Raw genomic sequence first — 24955 nt, 5'->3', positions numbered from 1 at the left:
CTTTGTCATCCTTCAGCTAAAATGAGTCATTTTCTCTTTCAGCTAAAGAACCCTTCTATTCATGGAGGTGAACACTACAGACGCTTTCCACATGAACCTTGAAGGTAAGGGGAACTTGATCACATGTCCCTCTGTCACACCGCCCGTCTGTCCTGCTGTCCATTTCAACCAGGCAAGGACGGGGACTCGCCTGTCTTGGGACTCACTTATCTTGGCTCAGAGAAAAAATACTTCCAAACTGGTCAGTGTCTACATTGTCTCATTCTGCTGTTCTCAAAGACCTTTTCAGTCTCCCCAGCCTGTCCTGCTCAGACGAACGTTCTGTTTTTCTAAAAGGAAATACCAAAACTATTAATAGCTGACATCTCTTAGTGGTGCAATAATGAGAGATTTTTATTTTCTTCTTATGTTTTTTCCATAGTTGAGAGATTTTCAACAATGATTGTGTCACTTTCAAATCAAGAAAAGAAATACTGTTTATTCTTATTTTCCCAAGCAGCTCTATGTAAATTTTTGCCATAGCTTTCTGTGCCCCCCTCAGCACCCTAATGTCATCACTGCTTCGTGTCTCCATCCTCCCAGCCCAGTGACAGACCTCATGGCAAGACTCATATGTGATAGGCCCTGGATCTTCTTCTTCTACCACTGGCAAGCAAAATCATTTCATGGCCCCATGGCCCACTGCGTCCCAGGCACAATCTGCTGGCTGGGATCTCACAAACTATTGGTTGCCTCTCCCCTACTTACAGTATCCTATTGCCATTTTGACATTGCCCTATTTGCTGTTTTGGCGTTGGAATTGGGTAGAAGTACTTAACTCACATTTCCCCCCTTCATCCCAACTCAAATACCATGCCCCCATTCCATCTCCCTAGGATGCCAGGCCCAGCTGACAAATCAATCATATGAAGTATCAAGACTCCACTTTACCGATGGAGAAACCAAGTCATATGGCTTTCCTCTGTATATACTACAGTAAAATGGGATCTAGACCCACTGAGACCAATGTGACTGTGTAACCCTGAGAACGCACTCTCTCTTTCAGAAGAAGTTAAGGACTCTTGAAGATATGAAACTGACTGGGTCATTGGTAGAAGAGAACTGTGGCCAAAATTGTCCTAGGATTTCCTGAGGCCACCCAGGATATTTACTAGTCTTCCAAAATTGAAAAAGTGATAGCCTTTTCAGGGTCATAGGGCACTTCAATGTTAAGAACCAAACCTGAGCTTTCCCTGTGGCCCAGAGAGTCTCAGCTTGAGCACTGTTGACATTCTGGGCCAGATCATTCCTTGTCATGGAGGCTCTTCATCCCTGGGATCTTAGCATCATCCCTAATCTCTACTCACTCAATGCCAGTAGGTCAGCACCCCACCATACTTGTAATACTCAGCAATGTCCCCAGATGTTGCCTAAGGTTCCAGGAAGGACAAAATGTCCCCCAAGTAGTGATAAGAAAATAATGCCAAATGTCCCCTGGGTCGGGGAGGGGGGAGCACAATCAGCCCCGTGGACCACCACCACTCTAAGTTACCTCAGTCCAACAAGAACTTCTGTTTTTCATGCAAATGGACTGAAATGTAGAGTATTCAGACAGAAGTGGCCAAAATGCTCTGGCCCAGAAGGACCCTGTGGCATAATAGAGCCTGCCCAGGAGTATTTGGTAACATTGCCACTGGTGAGCCAACCTAGCCAGACAACCAACCTCTCTGCGTTTCTGCCCCTTGATGCCAAATGCCTCGGAGGATTTGTTTGAACGGAATGGAAACAAAGAAGAACAGGGTAGCACTGAATACTGTGAGTAGTCCTTCCATTCGTGAAGGCAGAGAGGTCCAGAAAAGCATAGTGTAGTCTGAACTGTGTTGCAAAGCACCAGGGGGGGTTGGCGGCTATTCTTTATTTTATGGACCACATTATTGCACTGAAGATGTGGGACTCGGTCTCCAATTACTTCATAAAATTTGATATTTTTAAACAAATAGGCACCCATTCTTGGCAGTGGTTTAACTGGAAATCCCTTTCCCCATTCCTCGGAGAGTGTAGAGCAGGAGAGGTTGTGGGAGCAGATCTACCATGTGGTACCATTTGGTGAGCCGAGGCCCCGAGAGTAAATCCCAAAGTGCTAGGATTGGTATACGCATTTCCTGCTCATCTGCACGTGTGCCTTTTTCTCCCTCGTCGATCTCCCTTCCCTGCACCCACCGCCCACAACCCTCCACCCCTTACTCAACCTAGTGTTTGGTTTGAAAAACTGCCTCTGATACCCATGAGTATCTGTGAAAACACAGGCAAGAATTCAAGAACACTTACATGGTCATCCAAGAGAAACAAAAATGCAGCTCAGTTTCAGGGTGAAAAGAACAACCAGAAAGCAATGTTCATAAAGGAATTAAGAGGGGGAAATCTCCCTAAAAGAGAGGATTATAATTAAGCCTAGAATCGCAGTTCCTGGCCAAGACTCCACCAAAAGTGCCACTGTCCATTTTGTGGCCTTTAATCTGGTGTCTGGTCTCTTTGACTTGTCCCAATGTCTCAGTGGGTCCAGATCCCATTTTACTGTAATACATACAGAGGAAAGCCATATGACTTGGTTTCTCCATCGGTAAAGTGGAGTCTTGATACTTCATATGATTGATTTGTCAGCTCTTGTCCCAGTGACCTCCCTAACAATCTCTCCCTGGCACCTCCTCCTGAGGGTGGAACAGAACACCACTCGGACTGGCACACCAGGCTCCTTAGCAAGAGCTTGGCATCCTCTGGGCTCTGCCTATTCCAACTCTCCACCTCCAGCCTTTTCCCAAGCTCCCATCCGCCCGACTCCGACCTTAACTTTTTCCAGACTGCAAGGGAGTTTAGAAACAGCCCAGGACACTGGGGATGGGAGTGGGGAGGAGTGGGGGGGGGTGGAATGTGCCCTCCACAGAGTGTGCTTTGAAGTGTGACTGAAACTCTATGCCTGTAATCTTTTCACCCTCCATGTTTGCCTGCCAGAGTCCTTCAAACGCCTATCATTTGAGCCTCTGCTTTGACTAATGTATGGCATTGCTCAAAACCTATGCACTGACCTAGAATGGTAAGACCTTAATTTATGAATAAGAATCTGTTTATCAGAGTAGCTTATTAGTACTTCTCTAAGACGAAGGCCTTGGAATTCAGACACAGGACAAGTTCATTAGATTGCTGCAGAGAGATTGAAATGATGGAGGTCTTGAGCTCCAGACCCGCACTGTCCAACACACTAACCATTAGCCCTACATGGCAATTTACATGTAAGTTTACTGAAAATAAATAACTTTTACCTTTTGAAATTCAGCTCTTCCGTCACACTGACCACATTTCAAATGTTCACATGTGGCTAGTGGCTACCATATTGGACAGAGCCGATAGGGAACATTTTCATCATCATAGAAAGTTTCATTAGGCAGTACCTGAGGCTGTTACTAGTGATGGGGAGTTTTGGAGAGGAAGCCTAAAATCACCAGTTAGGTAGGGAGGAATAGAGAAGAGTAGAAGGAACAAAATTCCAAAGGGAAGGTGAAGGGGGATGAAAGGCAAACTTTGTATGCTTTGCCAAGGGCCCAACCCTGACCAAAGATGCATCCACTCTGTCACAGAGCTGTCTATGTTGACACCTGCGAATAAAGGAGTGACTGGGGTCAGCTTTGGGCCCCATTTCCTCCATTGTATGGCCCCTCAATTCTGTGGGCTCCTTTTGAAGCAAGAGACCCTATCCCAGATCCTGAGCTGAGAGGGCTCAGCACATCACTCACACACAGAAGTCACTGGGCTCCCAGTAGCATAAGGCATCCCATCACTATCCAAGAGTCCACTTAGAGCTGGGACTCGCAAATCAAAAGACATGCAAGGGAAAAGGAATAACTTCTCCATCTGGAATTACACCTCCAGAGAGTCTGGGGGACATGGTGGATCCAAGCAGCTGTTGTCATCCCTTAGTCATAACAGTGATTTGTGCCTGCACAGTGCTTGCCATCGTGTGGAGCATTTCACATATTAATCCAGCTCAGCCTCCCAATAATTGGCTGAGAAGAGCAGGGCAGACATACTCTCTTGTCACTTTCTCGTAGAAGAAATTCACACTCAGAGAAAGAGATGTGCCACAGTTGATCAATTGGTAACTGGCAGAACCAGCTCTGGAACACTCTCGTCCCACACCCTCTGTGGCTCGTGTCATCTCTCTCTAGTGATGAAGGTTATTTTGTACCTGTCCAAATCCCCACATATGTCAGCCCCAAAGGGTGTGAACTTGCCTCGGATCATGACTCCAGCTTGTATTCAACCCCAAGCCAATGACAGAGCCCCTCGCAGCCTCATGGACTCTTAATTACCAGTGACCCATGCAAGCTGCCAAGCAAGAGGGCAAGGTGGACTTGTGGCTAGAAAGAGCACACTGATATGACTTTTCTTAAAAGACCCCTTCTAGACAAATGCCGATATCCAGAAAATGGCAAAAAGGGAATGGTATTCATGGCAGCCTCGGCACCAGACTTCCTGAATCTGTTTTCCTATGCACAAGACACAGGCAAGTACTGTTTTCCTGGGTCCCAAATCTCTAAGTCTGCAGTGGGAAACATGCCAGTGGCTTTTGCTTGCTAGAAAAAGATCCAGAAAACTGGATCAGATTAGTTCATGTATTGGACTTTCAATAGTTTGGGCCAAATATTTATGACTATTTATAACAGCTGACAAAACTGAGCTCTGTGAACAAAAGCAAAGGGGAAAAGGCAACCAGCAGTGTCTGCCATGCTGTTATACCCAGGGCTGTGGGTTCCCTCCCCAGGGAAGCCGCCCAGCTCCTCCACCAGGTCAAATCTGCCCACCATTGGCTCGCATGGCACCTGCAGAACTCCCTTGTAATATATGGGTCATTTACATGTAAGTGTTTCACTAGCTTATGTCTTCACTACCAGACTGTTAGTACTGAGGGGGTTGTTTTAGCACAACACTGTATTCTCAGGGCCCTGCCCATGCCTGGTGCGTTATAGATGCTCAGTGGATATTTGTTGAAAGATGGATTGATGAGTGGATGGGTAGATGGATGTGTGGATGGATGAATGTTCCAGCCACTAAACTAGGTAGACCCTGCCTTTTTCTGCAAATGCATTAAAAAGGGCTGAATCATGGTTTTCCTTTTTCCTCCCCATTCTCACTTACTGAAACTGCCCTGGGAGTATTTATCCCCAGACCCAGCCTAACTCAAGGACCTTGGCCATTACGTCTTCGATTGGACAAGTGGCTTTTTGTTAAGAAAGGGCTTCTTCCAAGGGAAGCTGAGTAAAGGGAAAAGAGAAAAGAGGGACTATAAGCCAGTAAGAGACAAGTAATTATCTTGCTGCATAAGTAGTTCACATATTTTGAAGGAAGAAGCAAGTTTGAAAGAACATATTGTACACGACTGAGAAAGGGTGATTAAATCCAGTAGAGACAGGATGTGCTTGTACAAGATGGAACAAAGTGAGGGAAAAGAGGGCGATTTGGGGACTGGTAGTGGTTTCAAGGCTGGGCAACAGGCAAGGAGGTGGGCCTTTAACCCTGGAGCACACAGGCTGTCCCACCTCCTCACCACTCTTTGAACTTCCAGATCTTCCTGCTCTGCGTACCAAGGATGAATAGAAGCTGAGGGGCCAGGGTAAAACAAGTGGCCAACTTCGGAGAGAGAACCCTAACGAACTCCTTAAACTCCTCTTGAATAAGATGACCCCCACCCTTCTCTGAGGCTCTGAAAAAAAGAGTTTTTCCATGAAATTGCTTTTCACCCACTTGTCAGAAGCTTAATGGCAAATAATGGCTAGTTACCCCTGGGTATTTTAAAGAACTCTCAGGTGGACACAGTAATGGAATTCAGAGAAGTGGAGGGAATTCTTAAAAACAAGGAAGCAGGGGCACCTGGGTGGCTCAGTCATTAAGCGCCTGCCTTCGGCTCAGGTCATGATCCCAGGGTCCTGGGATCGAGCCCCACATCAGGCTCCCTGCTCCGCGGGAAGCCTGCTTCTCCCTTTCCCACTCCCCCTGCTTGTGTTCCCTCTCTCGCTGTCTCTCTCTCTCTCTGTCAAATAAATAAATAAAATCTTTAAAAAAAAAAAAAAGGGAGCAGGCTATGGGACATCAAGAACTATTGCAGTCACTCTTTACGGCCTGGGCAGAGATGGGGCGCAAGCTCAGACTCACACACTGATTAACACAGGGAAGTTGGCTGTCAACATCTGCTGAAAATTTTGCCACAACATAAATAAGTAGTTTCTGTATTCTCCAAATGGGGACCTTTTCCATGTATTTACACCATGAAAGGACAGGTTTTTATTAGGAGACTCTTCTTGTGGTGTTAAAAATTTTATTGTGACTTTTTCCCCCTCAATGACAAAAGTGATAACTTTTTATTTAAGTATTTTAGTAATATTTTATTTTATTTCAAAAGTAATCATTTTCTTTATTTTAAAATCATCCTCCTAGAGATAACTACTGCTAATATACTGGTGTGTGTATTTGCTAGTCTTTCTTCTGTGCACATAAAATAGAGAGAGATACAGATATTAGAATTGAGGTCAAAGACATTTACTTTTCATACCCAGTCTTCTTTTTCCTTTTCACAGGTTTCTATATTATTAAGTTTTTTATTGTATTTTTTTAAAGATTAGATAATACTTTATTGTATGACCATACCATGATCTAGTTAAATAATCCCTTATCATTTGATATTTAGATTTCTTCCAATGTTCTCTTTTTACAAATAGTGTTGGAGGGATTTTTTCTTTTTTGTGTGGAATTGTTTTTGCACATCTCTGTTCATTTGGAACAAATTTCTAGAAGTGTATTTTTCATTTCAAAGTGTATCTACATTCACGAGGCTTTTAATATATGTTACCAAAAAGATTGTACCAATTTATACTCAGAAGATAAAGTGCCAGTCCCATGTCTACCCTTGAGCAGCCAGAAGTGTTTGCAAACTCAGTGATACCATCCTGAAATCTTACAGGGGTGGGAAAAGAATAAAATAAAATATTTTACATGAAAATACTTTGAAAATTGAAAGTCCCATGAAAACGCATATTGCCATTATTATCAATTTTTAAACCACCCAAAACGGAAAAGGCATTACCTCTCTCGACCACATATTCCAATAAGTAGCAGCACTTTAAAAAATAAAATCATTCTCAACTTCCCTCTAAATACAGCTGACACCCAATAAATTCCATTTATTCGAAACCATTTACTGAGCACCTTCTATGCATTGAGCTTTGCATTAAGTATGAGGAATATGGAAGGAAAAAAAATAAACACAGTTCTTGACATCAATGAGCTTCTAGCCTCAGTAGATACAGGGAGAAAGAAGGGTAAATCGGGATTCATTATCAGGTCCTGGAACCTCTGTAGGGAGGGCATCCCCCATTTTGGGGAGATCCAAGGAAGTCCCAGCCTGGAGGAAGGAAAGCTGAAACTGAGGATAAGGATGCAGGTGAGTTTTGGTTGGGTGGCCATGTGCCAATCCTTACTGCTTCTGAAACAATACGGAGAAATCCCATTGAACTAGCAGCTATATTCCTGCACAGAAAGGGAGCTGTTTCTGGGGGTGAAGACTTTAATAAGCCACATGCTGGGAAGGCTAAGACCCCAGTGAGGGTATACTTGGAGGAACACTGGATAGGTATAATTTCTCTAGAAATCAGCCTGGTATTTTTTAGTCAGGCAGGAGAGCAGAAACTGAGAGGAGAATTGCTTGGGACCATAGAGGGGATTTTAGAGAGGTCTGGAAGGAAGATGAAAAGGGTGAGATATGGCATTGATGGGGACAGGAGCTTTGGAGGGGAATACAGAGATGCCTAATAAGGAATTTTGCCAAGTGACTGTTGTGAAGTATGCTTCCTGTCTACCCCCCAGATCCTTGCTCTTGTGAATACATAAAGCGACGTAGGGCTGCGTGTGTTGTCCGGATGGGTGGAGAGTGAGAACGGGGGCTGCCTGCTGGAGACTGCCACACCTGCTTAACTCATCTTTCATTCTGTAGGCATCTGAGCACTCCTGTGTGCTCAGAAGACTTCTGTGAAGCAGGAAAGCCCTCTTCTGAACTGCATAGGATATTAAAGTGAATGTTATCTGCTGTTCCTCTCATCCTGGTTCAGCGTGCCCACTTGGGCTCCGTGTGTCTGGTACATGCACAGAGCTTTCAAGAAGAGGCTGGGATTATAACGGGGCCTTTTAGGCAATCAAGGACATTCAGAAATGCATGCCAGAAATCCAGGTGTGTATCAGCCCCTCTGCTTAGGCAAACCCATGGAAAGCATCCCAGGCCATTTATATTTTGACTTGTAAATAAATTGGCAATTAACAGAACTTTGAGTATCAGCAAAGCAGCAAGTTTCCCTTTCAAATCATACTGTTCTTGTGGTGATATTAAAATTAACTTCTGTCTCTAAAGCTGAGTTGAGAAGCATGGGAATGCAACAATAGGATATCTGCCAGGCTAAGGATGAAAATCATTATGGATAATCTTCCAAGAAGAGCGTTTACAAAAATAGGGAAAAATTGACTAACCTTTTGAATATTGACTTCCTAATCTTTTTTCCTTTGGTGGTCTTAGGGTTGTCTGGAAAACACACCATCAATTATATGTTATGCAAAGAGGTGATGTTATTATTATAAAGCTATGAGTCAGCAATGACTTACCGGATTCTGCCAGGCCAAGGTCATGGTGGCCAAGTATGCAGGTATTTGCATAAGCCCACTCACTTCTGTGAGCAAATACATTGGTACAGGAAGCCTCGCAACCAACTGAGAGTTCGACCTACTGTTTGTTGTTGTGCTAATGGTCTGGTAGACTTACTAAGAAATACAAGAAGAAATCCTTTTATAATTGACAATAGCATTTGCTTTTTAAGATGTTAAGCATATTTTAGCATATTTTTCTAAGTGCATTGTCTTACTTTGGGATACAGAAACGCATCAATATTCAAAGCTCACTTATTCAGCAACCACATCTTAGTTAGCTTTGTTACCCATCTGTCCTTGAGTTCAAATTAATATACATGAACAGCTTTATTGGAAGAATCAGTAAGGGCTCATATCCCTCAGTAATAGGAAGGGCCTATTGATTAATGGGAAGAATGGCTTTCAGAGCTCAAGGTCAAGTGCTCTTTCAGTGGATCTGTGAATCAGAATAATGTATTACATATGGCCTTATAAACTATTCAGTCAATCAGTCGTCCAACAAGTGCTGTTGAACACCGTGAACATACATAAATGTGACAGTGAGGTGGGGGGGGGGGTGCGGAAAATGTAGAGGAAGCAAGACAGGTTACTCTGAGAGTTTGATGATGGTATTCAAGATGGAACAGGGGCAGTTGGCCACGTGTCAGAGATTTCCCATTTATTTGCAGGTCTTCTGCTTGGTTAAATATAGTAGTTACCACCTAACTAAGCTGCACTGACTCTCCCTGGATTAGCCAGACTAAGTAATGCTAGCCATTATAATACCCAGCCTCTCTATATCTTGGAAGTTTGATAACCAAGGGTTTACTTGTCACGCAAGTCACAGTTCATTGGGTATCAGCAGGGGATGCAAGATCCTTCCATCTATTGGCTATGCTTGGCTCTTAGGACCTTCAAGTCCTTAAGTTCATCTTCCTCTGGCCAGTAATGGATGAGAGAGAGAGAATGAATGAACAAGAGAATGAGAATGTATGAAAAGTTTTAAATACCAGGACCAGATTAGAAGTATATCATTTTTGCTCACTTTCAGACACCACAGCTCAATCACCTGATCCCATCTAATTACAAGAGAGTCAATCCAGTGATCTTTAACTCTGCACCCAGAAAGAAAAGGAGAACCAAATTTCTGATGGGCAACAGAAGTTTTTACCACTCCTGTGAATGGTCTCCCAGGCTTCTAAGATGATGGGAAAAAGCAGGAAATAAGGAGGAAAAATTCTTTTGACACATTCTTGAGAATTTCTTCTTAGACATGTTAACTTTCTCCAATGTGCGCACAGCCCACTCTCAATGTTTTAAAGATTCTCCCAGTAGGCACTTGGCCAGTGCACTTCATCTTTCCAGACCTTAGTCACCCCATATATAAAAGTGAGAGATTGGATCAGAATTATTTCAAGTCTTTTGGTTCCTTCACATCCAAAATTCTAGAACTCCTGCTCTGCATTTCCTCCTGAGACAAATAAGCAGGGAGCCAAGGAAGCAATGCCATGAGACCAATAATTTATTTTTTTTTAAGATTTTGTTTATTTATTTGACAGAGAGAGAGGTAGCGAGAGCAGGAACACAAGCAAGGGAAGTTGGAGAGGGAGAAGCAGGCTTCCTGCCGAGCAGGGAGCCGGATGCGGGGCTTAATCCCAGGACCCTGGGATCATGACCTGAGCCAATGGCAGACGCTTAACGACTGAGCCACCCAGGCACCCTGATAATTTATTTTTTATTTTAATTGTAACTTCTCTTCTTACTTCCCAAGCCCAGGCTTCTACAAATTAAACTATACGTAATAGACAGGATTGTTACCAATATAACAGTGATTTTTTTTTTATGGCAAAGTAAAGTTGTTTTGTGTATGGGTGAACAGCACATTCACACATACACACATATATAACGTCCACAAAGATCTCTCTGTGAGAAAGTAATCTTGTTCAAACAGCCTGGCAAAACATGTTCTCCTCCTACTCTCCTGCCCTGTATTAGTTTCACAGTGATAACAAACAGTGCTGTCTCCGTGGCTTTCAGCAACACTTACTTTTTGCTCACTCTATGTAAGGATGGCAGATCAGCTGCAGGTTGGCAGTGGCTCTGCTAGGATTGGCTGGACCCTGCTGGGCTCATCCAGGTTCCACCTGTCTTCTTGTTCAAGAACCCAGACTAAGGGAGCAGCCACCATCTGGGACATCCGGAGGGCATGTGGAGAACAAGAACAAGAAGGCCTCAGCCAAACCATGCCATTGTATTTCGGGCTTCTGTTTGGACACAGCAAAAACAACCACAACCATTCACATTCCACTGGCCAAAGCTTTTCACATGGCCAAGTCCCAATCGTTGAAATGGGATGTGTATTCCTACCACAGTGTGTAGGATTATGTTCAGTGACAATGGATGACGATATGTAATCCTGTGACTGGGAGAGAACAAATATTTGAGGAGTATAATCCAGTCTTCTCACCCCCACCACCTCTATTGAAGTTCTAAATACAACACTTCTCATGGAGAAGTAGTCACTTGACCTCCCTCCTTCTGTGGTGGAAAGTTCTTGGGTTAGAGACAGTTTGGGAAGGAGAAGCAATCAGCAATGGGGAAATGGAGGGATTTAGCAAACATTTATTTAGTCCTCATTATAGGCTGGGCACTGTTTCAAATTCGTTGCCAGGAGTAACTCATCTGATCTTCATCACGGCCCTATGAAGTTGGACCTCGTATTGTTCCCATTTTACAGATGAGGAAGCTAAGGCACAGAGAAGTTAAGTTAAGTGGCCTATGATCACACATCTAGTAAGTGGCAGAAACGGGTTTCCAACCCAGGTAATCTGGCTCCAAAAGCCCTATTCTTAGACACCAAAAAGGGAAGAGAAATGGGAGTGGTCCAGCACCACAGACAAGCTGGTTGCTGGTAAGCTATGCTTCTAGAGGAGACATAATAATAATGTCTGAAAGGAACAGACCTTATTTCAGTAAGACAAGTATTACTGTGTAATAATAATGTTTCCGTAATACTTGTATGTTTTTCAGAATATACACAAAACTGGACATTCTCAGATTGTTGGGATATAGGCCACTGTCCTAGGCACTGCCCTGCATGAATCTCTTCTCTCATGGAGTTTATGCTTTAGTGGAGGCAGGCTCACAATCAACACATAGCTAAGGAAAAAATATCATAGGTCAATGATGGTAAGTCCTGTGGAAAACAATAAAGTAGGACCGGGAGATGAAGAATATGGAGCAGTGCTGGAGATGGGTTGCAATTTAAAGACGGTGGTCAATGAAGGCCTTGCCCATAAGGTGACATTTGAGCAATGGCCCAAAAGAGGTCAAGGGGATCGGTATTTGATGAAAGAATGAATGAATGTTCAAGCAGATCTAGCTATCCCTGTAAGCCTTTAAAAAATAAATAAATAAATAAAAATTAAAAACCAAACCAAACCAAAAGACCCAATTACTTATTACTTATGCCCAACCCAGCCACCCTCTGCCCTGGTGTCTCTCAAGCTTAGGTGCTGGCCGAGCCCTGCTCCTTCTCTCTCCCTTGGCTGCAGCCACTCCCATTCCACCAAAGGATTTCCTGCAGGACAGAAGGGGACACAACCGTTAACTCCTCTTTAAATGGCCAATGGATTTTTTCTGATTGGGAATATGCAGGGATCATGTGGTGGTGGCTGTTCACATTGTTCTGGGGGGTGGGATGGAAGGAGAGGGCTTGACGTGGGCTGTTATTAGTATGTCTACACATGCGTGCGTCTAAGACAAGGCTGAGCATGTTTTGCTCAACAGGATAGTGAGCCAGAGATGACAGAGCTAATAGAATTGCTCAGTAATGAGCAATGAGCAAATGAGAAGGTGTGAAGCCTTTAGTGGTGTGCAGCAGAGATTAAACCCGGCTGATATCAAGAATGCAAAAGGAAAAGACAGTATCTGATTTCCTGCTCTCTGACTTCTCTAGGAATGAGAGGGGTCAGATCAAGAGGAGCCAGAACCTGCAAACCGGTCATCCCCGCAAGAAGAGCCAGAGAGTGGAGAGGGAGGAGGAGAGGGATTGCACTAGAGGGAAGGGGGCAGGCAGCCAGCTGAGCTGTGACGACTGGGCATTGGGCAGAAAGCCAGGATCTGCTGGGCCTGGTCATGGGAGAACTAGGGCCTTCACAGTTGACGGCAGAATCACAGAACCAGGGCACCGGGTGGGACCCATGCAAGACTTCCTTGGGCTTCTCTCACTGGACAGACATTCGTCCCAGCGCCTACAGATAGGGCTCCAAGGGCCCCAGCCTTGGGAACCTACCGGTAGAGGTAGCCAGGCAGATCAGTGCGCTCTCCAAGCTGTGTGAATAGACAGACGCTAAAACCTTTTATCACAGAAGCCCCAGGCTAGGGAGAAGGCACACTTAGGAGAGTCAAGCTAGGCTGAGGATTTGTTTGTTTTTTTCATTTCTTTAGGCTATGGTTAAGTTTTTGTGTTTGTTTCGTTTTTATTTTGGTTTGTGTACCATATTTAGAAAACTGATTAAACAATCTGCCCCCCCATCTCGGATGCAGTTGTCAGCCAGAAGGAACAAATTAATACTTTGAACATTAACATGCAGAACCAGCAATGGGCACTGCCTGAGCAGGGGAGGAGGGCCTTCTGAAGTCAGCACAGGAGAGGGGAGCAGAAGAGGAAGACAGGGAACTGTCTCCTTGAGAGGAAAATGGAAGAAGGGAACGAGGCTGGGCTCACGGGGCATCTCCCAGTCAGAGGGGATGAAGTTTGACTCCCATGTCCTCCTCTCACGTGGGAGAGCATCGAGTCCAGAGCTGGACCCACGTTGCGGGTGTGCCAGAAATGTTTAACAACTGCCCCTGAGAAAAAAAGAAGAAACAAGAAATCCTGATTTGTAGCATTTGCCAATTCCCGTGGTACAAACACTCCCACTGTGGCTGATCTCAGGCTACCAACATGACGCCACGCGGCTTCCAGCATTCTGAAAATTTCAACAATTGCCTCCTGGTCTGAGCCAGCCTCAGTGCAACCTGCAGAGAGTCCCCTTGATGTCACAGTTTCTGACACGCTGAGCCATCCTCACAGAAAATTCCCTCAGGTCTCAGGAAAATGCCCTGTCTAGGCCCAGAGGGTTGGAGAAGCAGCCAACTCTACCTTCACCACCACTATCTTCCCTCCCCACCTCTTTGCCTAAGAACCAGCCAAGTGCTTGCTGAAAATGCCCCTTCTGGGACAAACTTGTAACCGGTAGATAAATAAGTCCTAGAGATCTAATGCGGAGCCTGGTGACTATAGATGACGTTGCTGTGTTATAAACTTCAAAGTTGCTAAGAGACTAGATCTTAATTGTTCCATCAACGGGGCGTGATGGAGGTGTTAACTAACACTACGGTGGTAATCATATTGCAGTATGTAAATGTAGCAAATCAACATGATGTACACCTTAAACTTATACAATGTTATATGCCAGTAATATTTCAATGATTTTTTTTAATTTTAAATGCCACTTTCTAGGTCCTGCCCTCTAAAACTTTTGGCCCATTATATCTGGGATGGGCAGTGGTGCTTAGAACACTCTAGAAGCAGTGATCCAGGAACACCCATTCCTATTGACGGACCATCCCTGCATCCCCATGGCACCCAGCCCCAGAGCCACCTCTGGGTAGGGGGAGTGTGCTGAGGGAGCCCTTTATCAGGTAGAGGGCCCCTTTAAAGGGCACAGAACCCACAGCCCCAAGGGCTTCTGGTGGCCATGGCAGGGTGGTTAACAGTACAGATCTCAGAGCCCAACTGCTGAGCTCGTCCCCTTCCATACAGTGCTCACTGGCTGTGTGACCTTGGACAACTCATGGAGCCTCTCTGGGCCTGAGTGTCCTCATCTGTAAAATGGGCATATTAGTAATAGTCCTTGCATCTCAGGTTTGTTATGAGGGGAAGGCATGTAGTGTATCCTGTGTAAGGGTTTGCCCATTTTCTCACCACACATTTTTTTTTTAAAGATTTTATTTATTTATTTGAGAGAGAGAATGAGAAAGAGAGAGCACGAGAGGGGGGAGGGTCAGAGGGAGAAACAGACTCCCCGCTGAGCAGGGAGCCCGATGCGGGACTCGATCCCGGGACTCCAGGATCATGACCTGAGCCGAAGGCAGTCGCTTAACCAACTGAGCCACCCAGGCGCCCCTCACCACACATTTTTAAGCACGCTGGAGGCTTTTAAGATAAGGTTGTTGGCCCAAACCACTTACCCCTTTGAGCTTCGGGGTTCTTATCTTTGAAATGGGAGCAATGATGTAGTAGTCATAGTAGCAGTAGGAGGAGTAATTATAGTAGCTTCCCTGCCCACTGCCCAGGATTATTGTAAAAATAACATGTGATAATGATGAGAAAGTGCAAAGTGCTTTGTAAACTATAACTCACCATGTAGACAAGACGTTTGTCAACTGATGTTTGATGTTGTTAGTAATTTGAGGCAGGACTCAGAGTCTAAAGACCGGATTCCCGCTTTTGCTCTGCCTTCTACACTGAGTGATGGCGGACAGAGCCCGTTACCTCTCCCAGCCTCAGTTTCCTCTCCCGTCAAACGGAGCCTCTTAGCAGAGGCATGACATGTGTCAGGTGATGCTGTGCCAGTTAGTGCTCCCCCACCTTCGCTTCACACTGGAATGTGCCGGAGGGCCTTTTAAAAATGCCTGCGTTCAGGTGGGTCCAACCCTCAACCAATGAAGCAGAATCTCTAGTGAGAAGGCACAGGAATGGGTACTTTTAAGAAGTCGCCTATTTTGTCCTAATGCGAATCCTGGATTGAAAACCACTGATTTCTGGGGCGCCAGGGTGGCTCAGTCGGTTAAGCCTCCGACCCTTGGTTTCCACTCAGGTCATGATCTCTCAGGGTCGTGGGATCGAGCCCCGCATCGGGCTCCGCGCTCAGTGGAGAGTCGGCATGAGGATTCTCTCTCCCTCTCCCTCCCATTCTGTCTCTCTCTGAAATAAGTCAATAAAATATTTTAAAAGGAAACTCACTAATTTCTGTGGAGCAGCGATGTAAAACACAATTTACAACGTAGGGTGTTTTTAAAAATGTTTTCAGCTGATTGATGATCTCATGAGAAACTACTCTGAAAATCAGGCCAGCGTCTATTTTGCGCCTTCTGCCCGAAGCGTGCCCTTGCCGGGGAGGATTGCAGCCCCCCCGCGTGCTCTGGCCTTCCAGCCAGGCAGGCCGTGTGAGACCCAGCCTCCCTCAAGTCCGAGATGCCGCTGGGGTGCCGCTGGGGTGCCGCTGGGGTGCCGCGGGAGGGGAGTTGGCGTGCGCGACGCCTCCAGCCGCCCGGACACGTTCGGCGCTCCGCGTTATTAAAAGTGAGTCCGGTGCAGAGGTGCGTGCGCGGCAGTGGGGCAGCTTACCCCGCTTGGGTCAGGAGCCGGGAGATCTTCCTACTGAAGTGCCGTGTGCGTGCGGGACCAATGCAGGGTCGGCTCGGATTTGGACAAACGCTGCCTCCGCCCACCCTCTGGCTCCCAGGGCTCGGCGCGCCCACCCGGCGGCCTCCCAGCAGCGTCTCCACCACGTGCCCCCTCGGTGGCCCCTCTGGGGCTCCTGGAAGAGGGGGGCGGGAGGCTGTCTGAAATCAGAGGTGGGCGGTTTCTATCAGCCCCTGCATTGTTTCTAATAACTCTCACACAGCCATGGTGTTCTGACGGCGCCGCCGGGCTCTCGTGGGATGGTCATTTATAGAAGTCGTTCCCTTGTGGAAAGTGCCAGACGTTTCCCACCAAAGGATGTAGGGAATAAGATGGACAAGTGTTTGAGAAGCAATAAAACGTCCACTTGATCATTGCAGTGATAAAAAATAATAATAACGGATGGTCACATGAGCAAGGATCCCGCGGTGAAGGTTCCCTGGCAAATGTGTAAATATGCTGTCGGCGCTCCGGCCACAGAAACAGGTCTTCCCTGCAGCCGCTCCCCTTCCCCCCCCCCCCCCGCAGGGTTCCCCTGAGCACCGCATCCCCAGCTCTCTGTGCCTGCGTCAAAGAGCAGCTACCCCGTTCTCGCTAAAACCTCTTCCCTCCCTTCTGTCAAAGACAGAAAACTAAGCCGGCTCCGTCTAGTGTTAGGTAACACAGGAACACAGGACCAGTTCTCTTGTATGCAGAGTTTCATCCCATATCTTATTAGGTTCTTGTTGGGCTTTTTCACCTTTACGGCTTCAGGGATTCACTCGGTCACGCTACAGGCAGTCACTGACCATTGACTTTGGTCAAAGTTTATATAATGCTCTTAATCTTGAGCCTTAATCTCAGCCCTCTGCAGCTCTCCCCACCCTGAGCAGATTATGGCTTGTTTTCCAGACTGAAAGTTGGCATTCTATATTGGCAAGACAAGCCAGACTCTTGGAAATCCAACGGGACCTATGGGGTTCTCTCCCTGTTATTTTAGCCTCAGGCCATCTAACCAGGGTGGAATCGCAGGTAAGGAGACCCGGTGGCCAGACAACCCCAACCAGGCAGACCCCAAAGGAAGCACCTATTACAGTTCCTAACGCTTAAAACCAGGGATGAATACATGTAAAATTTGTTTGCAAGAAATAAGACTTTTTACATTTTTAGGACAAGAGAGACATTTGAAATTTGATTATACCCATTATGAGCCTTTAGCAACTTGATTTAAATTGAATGACCCAAGGGGTTGGATGGGGTAGGTAGTTTAGAGTGTGCAACCTGGGGAGGCGGAGGCATTTGGAAGGATTCCTGGAAAAGCAACTAGAAGGTCCCCAGAGAACAACATACTGGCTTCCTCACAGGAGCCGTTACTAAACCAGGAGACCCAGTAGAAGAGAGTGCTTGATGGTGCCTAGATGCCCCAAATCTCTGTTGCCACTAAGATTTCTATTTCCAAGTATGTCTCAGAGGGAGTGATGGCAGGTAGAGAAAGGCTTCTAGAAGTTGTCCATGAGGCGGTGTCCAGCGGGCACGTGGGAAACCAGCTGTGGCCAGGAGGGACGGGCGAAAGCTGGTCTCTTCAGGGCTCATCAAACAACACCCAGTCATTCCAAACGTCTCAAAGGGGCCTCTGGATGTTCTTCCCTTGATCTGTATAAATCGTAAGATTTAAAAGAAAATATATGCCATGTGTTTCCAAGAATTTACAGTTAGTTCATCAAGTCTGTTGTTTTCTGAGAGTTTTTTTGGAGTCCCAACAAGACTAATGAGCCTTTTGCAAATGTCGTTAAAAAATGTTTTCTTCTCAGAAGGACATTTAGAGGCTTTGAAATTTGTTCCAAGGGTAAAAATAATAGTATTAATAATAGATTGCTCAAAACTCTCAACACGTGCAGGTTCAAAATTTATTTAATACTCCCAAACCAAGAGACATGAATTATTACTGGGGTTTGTCATTGCTTGAGAGAGGAGAAAGAAAGCACAGGGAGGTTCAGTAGAGTTCACTGTGTGGTTCACAGTTATGCCCATAGCCCAGCAAACTTCTTGCTCAGCCTACACTTTCAGAGAAAGCCCCCCACGTAATTCGGCATCCATGAGGCCAGGTTGATTTTGTACTGAGGCGACTTACTGAGCGGCTGACTTTTCAGCCTGCTTTATTTTTGGCTGGTCGATCAAAGCCCTCCCAGGATGGTTCTCTCGTAGGGCATGCAATCTGTGTCACGTAAAATGGGTGATATATGGTTAAGTGACCACAGGGTGGAAAGAGGACACTTTTTCTTGGGGGCTCTGCGCACAAGAGCGGCGGCCCCGCGGCTGCCCGTGAACGTTGTCATCTGGTGACCTCTGGTGGTAGAATTTTTCCTAGCATGTGTGCATGGATGCTTCTGAGCCAAGCCATCCAACCATGTTACATTTTCCTACATTCCTTTCCTCCTGTTTTGTCATTCACATTAAGCAAGGAGCAAGGATCAGTTGCAAACACCCAGAATAAAGTGGGGCGTGTGCCTGGCCAGAGTGTTACTTTACAAAAGTTGCCCGGTGCCTTCTCTTTCAGTGAACGTCTGATACATTTCCTGTAGAAAGAGAAAGGAGCCAAAATGAAGGAAAGTGTGGCATCCACAGCTGTTTTCATTTTGCTACTTTTTCTCAACACCAGTCTCCTGAATGGTAAGTAAGGGACTGTCCTGCTCTCTTTAATTCCCTGGGGTGTTTCTCAAGAGGGTGGAGAGTCCATCTCATCCTGCAGTTACAAGAGATGAAAATGTCATTGGCTGCTACTAAATTATCTGCAACATTTTTGGCATTAAAATCAATGCAGAAATTAATGCAAAAGAGTGAATGCAAAAGCGTGTCCCTGTGCTCTGCCTTCTATCCTCACCCCGGGACTATAGCGAAGCATCTCGTATGAACGACAAGACCAGAGTCTCAGTCCAGCTGCTGTCAGCTGCTACTAGCTATGTGACCTTGAGCCAATCACCTAATCTCTCTGGGTTTCCACATTTTCAAAGTGAGGACTATGATGTTCCCTCCACCTGCGATGAATAGTGTACGTGGAAAATCTTTGAAAAACAGTAAAGAGATAAAAGGGATTGCTGTTATATGGTGGGAAACATGTAGCTAACTCTATTATCTGGGCTAATGGGAGAAATGAAGTTCACAGCTAGAGTGTGCATGCTGGCGTATGTACATTTCTGTGCGCCCAGCTCTGTGCATCTTTGAGTGTGGATACTTTTGAATATACTTCTGTGTGTATTAACTTCTCTATGTGTATCTGATTGCAAATGCTTCTCTGTGTATACCAGTGTGTGTGCCTCCATGTATGTGTATATTTCCATGTATGTTCCCAAGTGTACTTCGGAGTATGCAGCTGCAAAGATGTCGGGGCGAGGGGGCTGTGCATGTGTGTGTTTGTGAGGTGGGCTCTAATGTGGACATAAGTGTGTACGGTACCTAGGTGGTTGTCCCTCTGTGTGCATTTTATAAAGATAGTGAGACAGTCCATTGATTTTCACTGTCTCTGCTAAAGTGAGTGAAAGGAACATTTGACTAGTTGTAATTTCACAACTGTGCTCTCCTCTCCTGAATTTCCTAGAGGTACCATGAATAACCAGTGAAATGTGAAAAAGATAAGCTTCCAGAGAGAGAAAAAAGAGAGCAGAGATCAGCATAATCCATAGAGAAACTTTTAAGTACTCAAAGAATCAACAGTTGCCTTAATTGGCTTCTGAGGATGCTCATTATTGAGCCATAGGGTTTGGGTTTGGTCTTTTTTTTTAAATTTTCTTTCTGTCCCACATGCTCGTCCCCAGCCACAACAAAACACAACAAACAAATCACTTCAACCTGTGACATTATCCTAAAGAAATTTTCCCTGGAGCATAAACAATGTTACAAATTTTGGCAGACCTAACCCCAGGCTGGCTGGCATGGAGTTTTAAGGTTTCCTATAATTCTTTGATGGTTTTCAGGGTGGCTGGGAGCTAGAGGGTAGCTTAGCCCACACTGACACGATCAGCCTGCTGTCCTCAGCCCCAGCCTGTGCACTGCATCATATCATTCCATGACTTTCTGGCCAGTTTTGCCTGGTGTCCCCTCTTCCCATGCATGTTCTCCTCCAAACTTACTCTTTCTGATCTGGTGCTCAGAGAGAAGTTCTGGCCAGGAACCAGTGGGAAGGGGTGGGGGGAGACAAGTATAAGAGAAAACAGAGAGAACACCCCTGAATTGCTGAGACTGACACCTTTCAAAAGCTCTCCTCTCTGCTGCTGATTTTCTGAACTAAACAGTCAGTCATCCAACTCGGCCAAAAGGAAGATCACCTGGGGTTAGTTATGTGGATGGGCAAAATGGGGGTCCTGCCTAGCAGCACAAGGCAAATGCCCAGGGCCACCCTTTTCCTCTTTGGATCTGACAGACAAGGAAGAGGAGAGGGGGCCAGGTCATCAAGAGCTTTGGGGATTCAGCAACTGAAAAACCCCATCCTTTTGACATCGTACTTTCCCCATCACCTTATTCAGACCTTCTAGCTTCCAGCTGGGTTGAGATATGGCTCTTGGATAATAATGGTAGCTGGTAACCAGAACAGCTAGCCACTCCCCCACCTCTTACCATGCCTCCCCCCACCAAAAAGAGCCAGAGAACTACAAGGAAGCCCTTTGCCAACTCACCACAAAAGAACCCAAGGAGAAAGAGGGAAATATAAGACAAAAAGGACTAAAAAACAAGAATCGGAAATGGGGGCAGGAGAATGAGGAGATAGACGGTGAGGCTGGGTCAGAGGTCCAAGCCAAATGGAATCAAGGAAAAGTGAAGGGAAACAGGAAGGAAAGGAGAAGATAGGGGAGGGGAGGGGAGCAGCCAAAGGAGCGTCAGTGATGCAGAGAAAAAAAAAACAGAAGGTCCCAGATGGAGTTAATTGTGTGGGAATGGCAGAAAAATGGAGAGTCATGAGCAGATGGAGAAGTGCCAGAGAGCACTGTGTCAGCAAAGTGTCCCAGGATGCTTGTGCCTGGGGCAGAATTCTTTTCATGGTCACCCTTCTGCTATGGGAGGATGTCAGCTGCATAGACTCTGGGATTGCGGAAGGGCCACATACTCTTCAGTCCACATGCATCCAGCTCACCCTTCATGTTCACTCTGTTGGAATTTTACAGTTAGTGACCCATCCTAGTTAGTGGCCATCTCTACCTCACAGGACACACACACACACAGCTCTCTCTCTCTCAGTCCTGCCAACATCGGGACAGCCCACAGAGGAATGTTGCTGGCATTTCTGAGCACCCCACCCTTAGGCCCCCTCACACCTCATCACTGACCTTGTCCCATCAGTCTGCTTCTGTCACCAGCAGGAGGGTCCAATGGTTGAATGCACCTTGTTCCTAAGTGACTTCTGGCTTTTTCTAGGACAATCACCTCCTGGAAAACCTGAGATCTTTAAATGTCGTTCTCCTGAAAAGGAAACATTCACCTGCTGGTGGAAACCTGGGGAAGACGGAGGACTTCCTACTAATTACACGCTGATGTACCACAAGGAAGGGTAAAAAGTTCTCTTCTCTCCTATCAACTGCCACGTGACTGCTCTCAATCTCCCGGCCTAAAGTTAGAGTTACCACACTCCCCTGGATTGGCATGAGTAAGGATCCTACCACCGGGGAAAAGAACTTCACTGCCCATGCCTACACTCTCCTGTTAATGTCCTTGACGAGCTCTCTCCATGTATATAAGGTCATCCGCTACCCCAGCAATATAGTACAGCATTATTCCCAGTGTCTGTCCCAAGGTTAGGTTGTATCCCAAGGTCACATATGGATCTTTCCTAAATGCTAGTTACTTTTAGATGTAAACCTTGTGCCATTTGTTACTTTTGCAATCTCAGAGGATTATCATGTAATCCTTTTGACCAAGAAAGAGCCCTATAAGCCAGGAGAGGTAAGGATTTTTTCCTTAGCATTTGCTGATCCAGGATCTCTGATCTTCCAGAGGGCATATTTGGAGCTAAGGTTGCAGTGAGGGCTAAACAAGGTCATCTCTGGGTGAGGATCTTGTTTTGCTCACAATGAAACCATCCTGGAAAGCCCAGGAGGGCTGTATCCTTCCTCAGTGAAAAAAGCATTTACCGGTTGCAACAGCTGACCCACTTCCCAAAGACGGCACTTTGTTGTACACAACGCTGTCATCCCTTCTGGGACCTGGAGGAATATCATGTAAATAGAGTTCAGGAACTCAAACTGACAACCAAAATGAAATAAGCCTTCACACCTTGTGCTGTGTCTTGCGTTGAGGCCCTGACGTCTACATGTGAGCAGCCTAATGAGGCCACCTGGTCCTGAAATAGCTCCTTTCTTAGTCATGTTACTCTGTTGCTGACTTAGGGCAATCTGGAATATACTGATGGCAATGCTTACCCTCTTTCATCTTTTTTTAATGAAACGTAATTCAACACATATGCGCAATAAAGGGTACGTCGTGCATGGCCCCCGGGATGTATGTACCAGGGAGAGTCACATTTCCTGAGATGACCAGCAGCAGTTCCCTGGGTAGGGCGGCGCCTTGGCCATCGAGAGCTCAAGCATTTGTTGGCAGGGGGCATATATCCCAAAGCCCACAAAAACCTATCGAAGGGAGGTGTTGATGAGCAGCAGAGTCACTGAGGACCTCACGTAACCCTTCCACCATCTCCGGCACCCTCTTTCTTGTCTCACCCCCGGCTGACATGGGCAGGACACAGAAGTTTGGGGAGTTGTTCCTCACTCTGGTTCTTGCATCCCAAATGTCTGATCCCCAAAAGCCAGTGTTACTAATCTACTCAGGAGATTAAACTCTGTTTACTACTTTCTTATTCACTGCTAATTACTCATTGCAGAGAGACAATCACACACGAATGTCCAGACTACATAACCAGTGGCCCCAATTCCTGTTACTTCAACAAGAAGCACACCTCCATATGGACAATGTACATCATCACAATAAATGCCACAAACCAGATGGGAAGCAGTTCCTCAGATCCACGTTATGTGGACGTGACTTACATAGGTAAGGGGAAGGGTGACAGGTAAGGAATGTGTTATTCAGTTACTGATTTACCAATAGTCAAACTCAATTTGAGTCTTCTTGGCTTTTGGTTGCATCCCCAAAAAGAAAGATCAGAAATTTTACAATATCCTTCTCAACTGAGTTTCTCAAACCAATTTTTATCAAGTCATTCATGGCAATAGGACTGGCACGTGGGATCCTTATGCTTCTGTGCTTTCCCTTAACCCTTCTTCTCATCCTCTTGCATCCAGAAGGAATGTTCTGCTTATGCGTCCCTTATCACTCCTTCCCTCCAGCCCTCCTCCTGCAACCGATGTCCCCTTCTCCCTTACTTTCTCTCTCCCGATGGAACACAGAGCTGCTCCATGGAGTAGCAGCTCCTAGAAGGTGTTCGTCTGCTTCTGCACCCACAGAGATTGCGCCAAACCGATTTCCCCCAAATTCAATTCTCAATATACCTGTGCTTCTTAGCAACTGGAGCTATTATTTTAAAAATAAATAATTTGAGGAGTAAATACTACTACTTGAACAACAGGCTGAAGGCCAAGATCACAAGTACAACGTTTGGAGAAGTCATTAGCAAAGTAAAACAAAGTCAACCCAAACGCTGCTTCTGGCTTTGCATGATCAACAGTGAGCTGCAGGGCAATTAGGCATCACTGTAGTGGCCTGGACGGTGTGGCAGGGGTGACAAAGGGAATCTTAGGACAAGAGATGGCTTGGCCAGGCCGGGGTTCAGCCTTCATCTTGGGTAATAATCTAGGGAATAGCTAATTAGGTTCATGTTTACCCAAGTCTTCTGGATTTACCTAACACCACTCAGCAAGGAAAATCAGATTAGGATTCTGAAGTGTTCACTTGCATATCATCCCAATGGCATGTTATCAGTGGTTTATCCTTAAAAACTAGAAAAGCTTCCAACACCAACCAGTACACACTTAAATAATTTCTCTTGCAGCAAATCATTGGAATGAGCCTGGGGGTGGAAACTGAATGTGATCTTAGTTTAAGAAACTCAGAAAGGCAATCCCAGTGGCAAGTAGGAATAAAATAAATTCTAGTCATATAAATTACTGGAGATACAAAGTCTTGAAGATGCTAAATGCCAAATAATTCCTTTGTCGTGGGCTCTCTCTTACAGATTTAACATATGAGGGCAAAACAGCAAAAGCAAAAGAAGTTCTGAAATGAGCCATTGCTACAATGAATGTAGTCACAAAAAACGGAATCACTAGAGAGTAGTGCATTTAAAAAGTGAAATCGATGAGGGCATCAATTTCACATGAGCTGTGGAAAACAAATTCTCTGGTGAAAAATTGTTGGGCTGTATTTTCCAAAATAATGGAAGAAGGGTTTATGGAACTCTCATATCACCCTACATCATACAGTGTTGATGACAGGAATTCTATGTTGATGCCATAGAATTCCTCTAAAAATCAGTGTTGGGTGCCTGGGTGGATCAGTCAGTTTATGCCCAACTCTTGATTTCAGCTCAGGTCATGATCTCAGGGTTGTGAGATGGAGCCCCATGTCGGGCTCTGAGCTGGGTGTGGAGCCTGCTTGGGACTCTCTTCAAAAAAAAAAAAAAATTTTTTTTTTTTAATCAGTATTAACCACAGTACATTTTCCATCAGCCTGAGTCTCATCCAGTGATAACCCGCAGTTCAGAATGACAATATTGACAGATAATCTCTCAGAAATAGATTTTGTTCTTGTTCTTGTTCCTACTGCCCTTGAATTACATTTAGCAATGTTGAAGATGCTTGAAAGCAGTGATTCTCAACTCGGGGC

At 45.5% G+C, this 24955-nt stretch overlaps 1 protein-coding gene across 2 annotated transcripts in view; it reads left to right on the top strand.

The window, feature by feature from the left end:
• PRLR (prolactin receptor) overlaps nt 1–24955 on the top strand; it is a 156415-nt gene that overhangs the window by 115182 nt on the left and 16278 nt on the right. Inside the window, exons 2-5 of one of the 2 annotated variants that reach the window (XM_006735525.3) lie at nt 43–104; nt 18687–18799; nt 21536–21668; nt 22995–23164. In XM_006735525.3, the coding sequence (XP_006735588.2) occupies nt 18730–18799; nt 21536–21668; nt 22995–23164 (373 nt within the window). In that variant the 5' untranslated portion in view covers nt 43–104; nt 18687–18729. Of the gene's footprint in view, nt 1–42; nt 105–18129; nt 18800–21535; nt 21669–22994; nt 23165–24955 lie in introns of those variants that run through there. The other variant, XM_081825989.1, reaches the window with a different exon arrangement.

The sequence above is a fragment of the Leptonychotes weddellii genome, chromosome 7, assembly GCF_054177405.1.
Source record: "Leptonychotes weddellii isolate Sample4059 chromosome 7, ASM5417740v2, whole genome shotgun sequence".
Lineage (NCBI taxonomy): Eukaryota > Metazoa > Chordata > Mammalia > Carnivora > Phocidae > Leptonychotes > Leptonychotes weddellii.
This window is presented reverse-complemented; position numbering and strand designations above follow the sequence as displayed.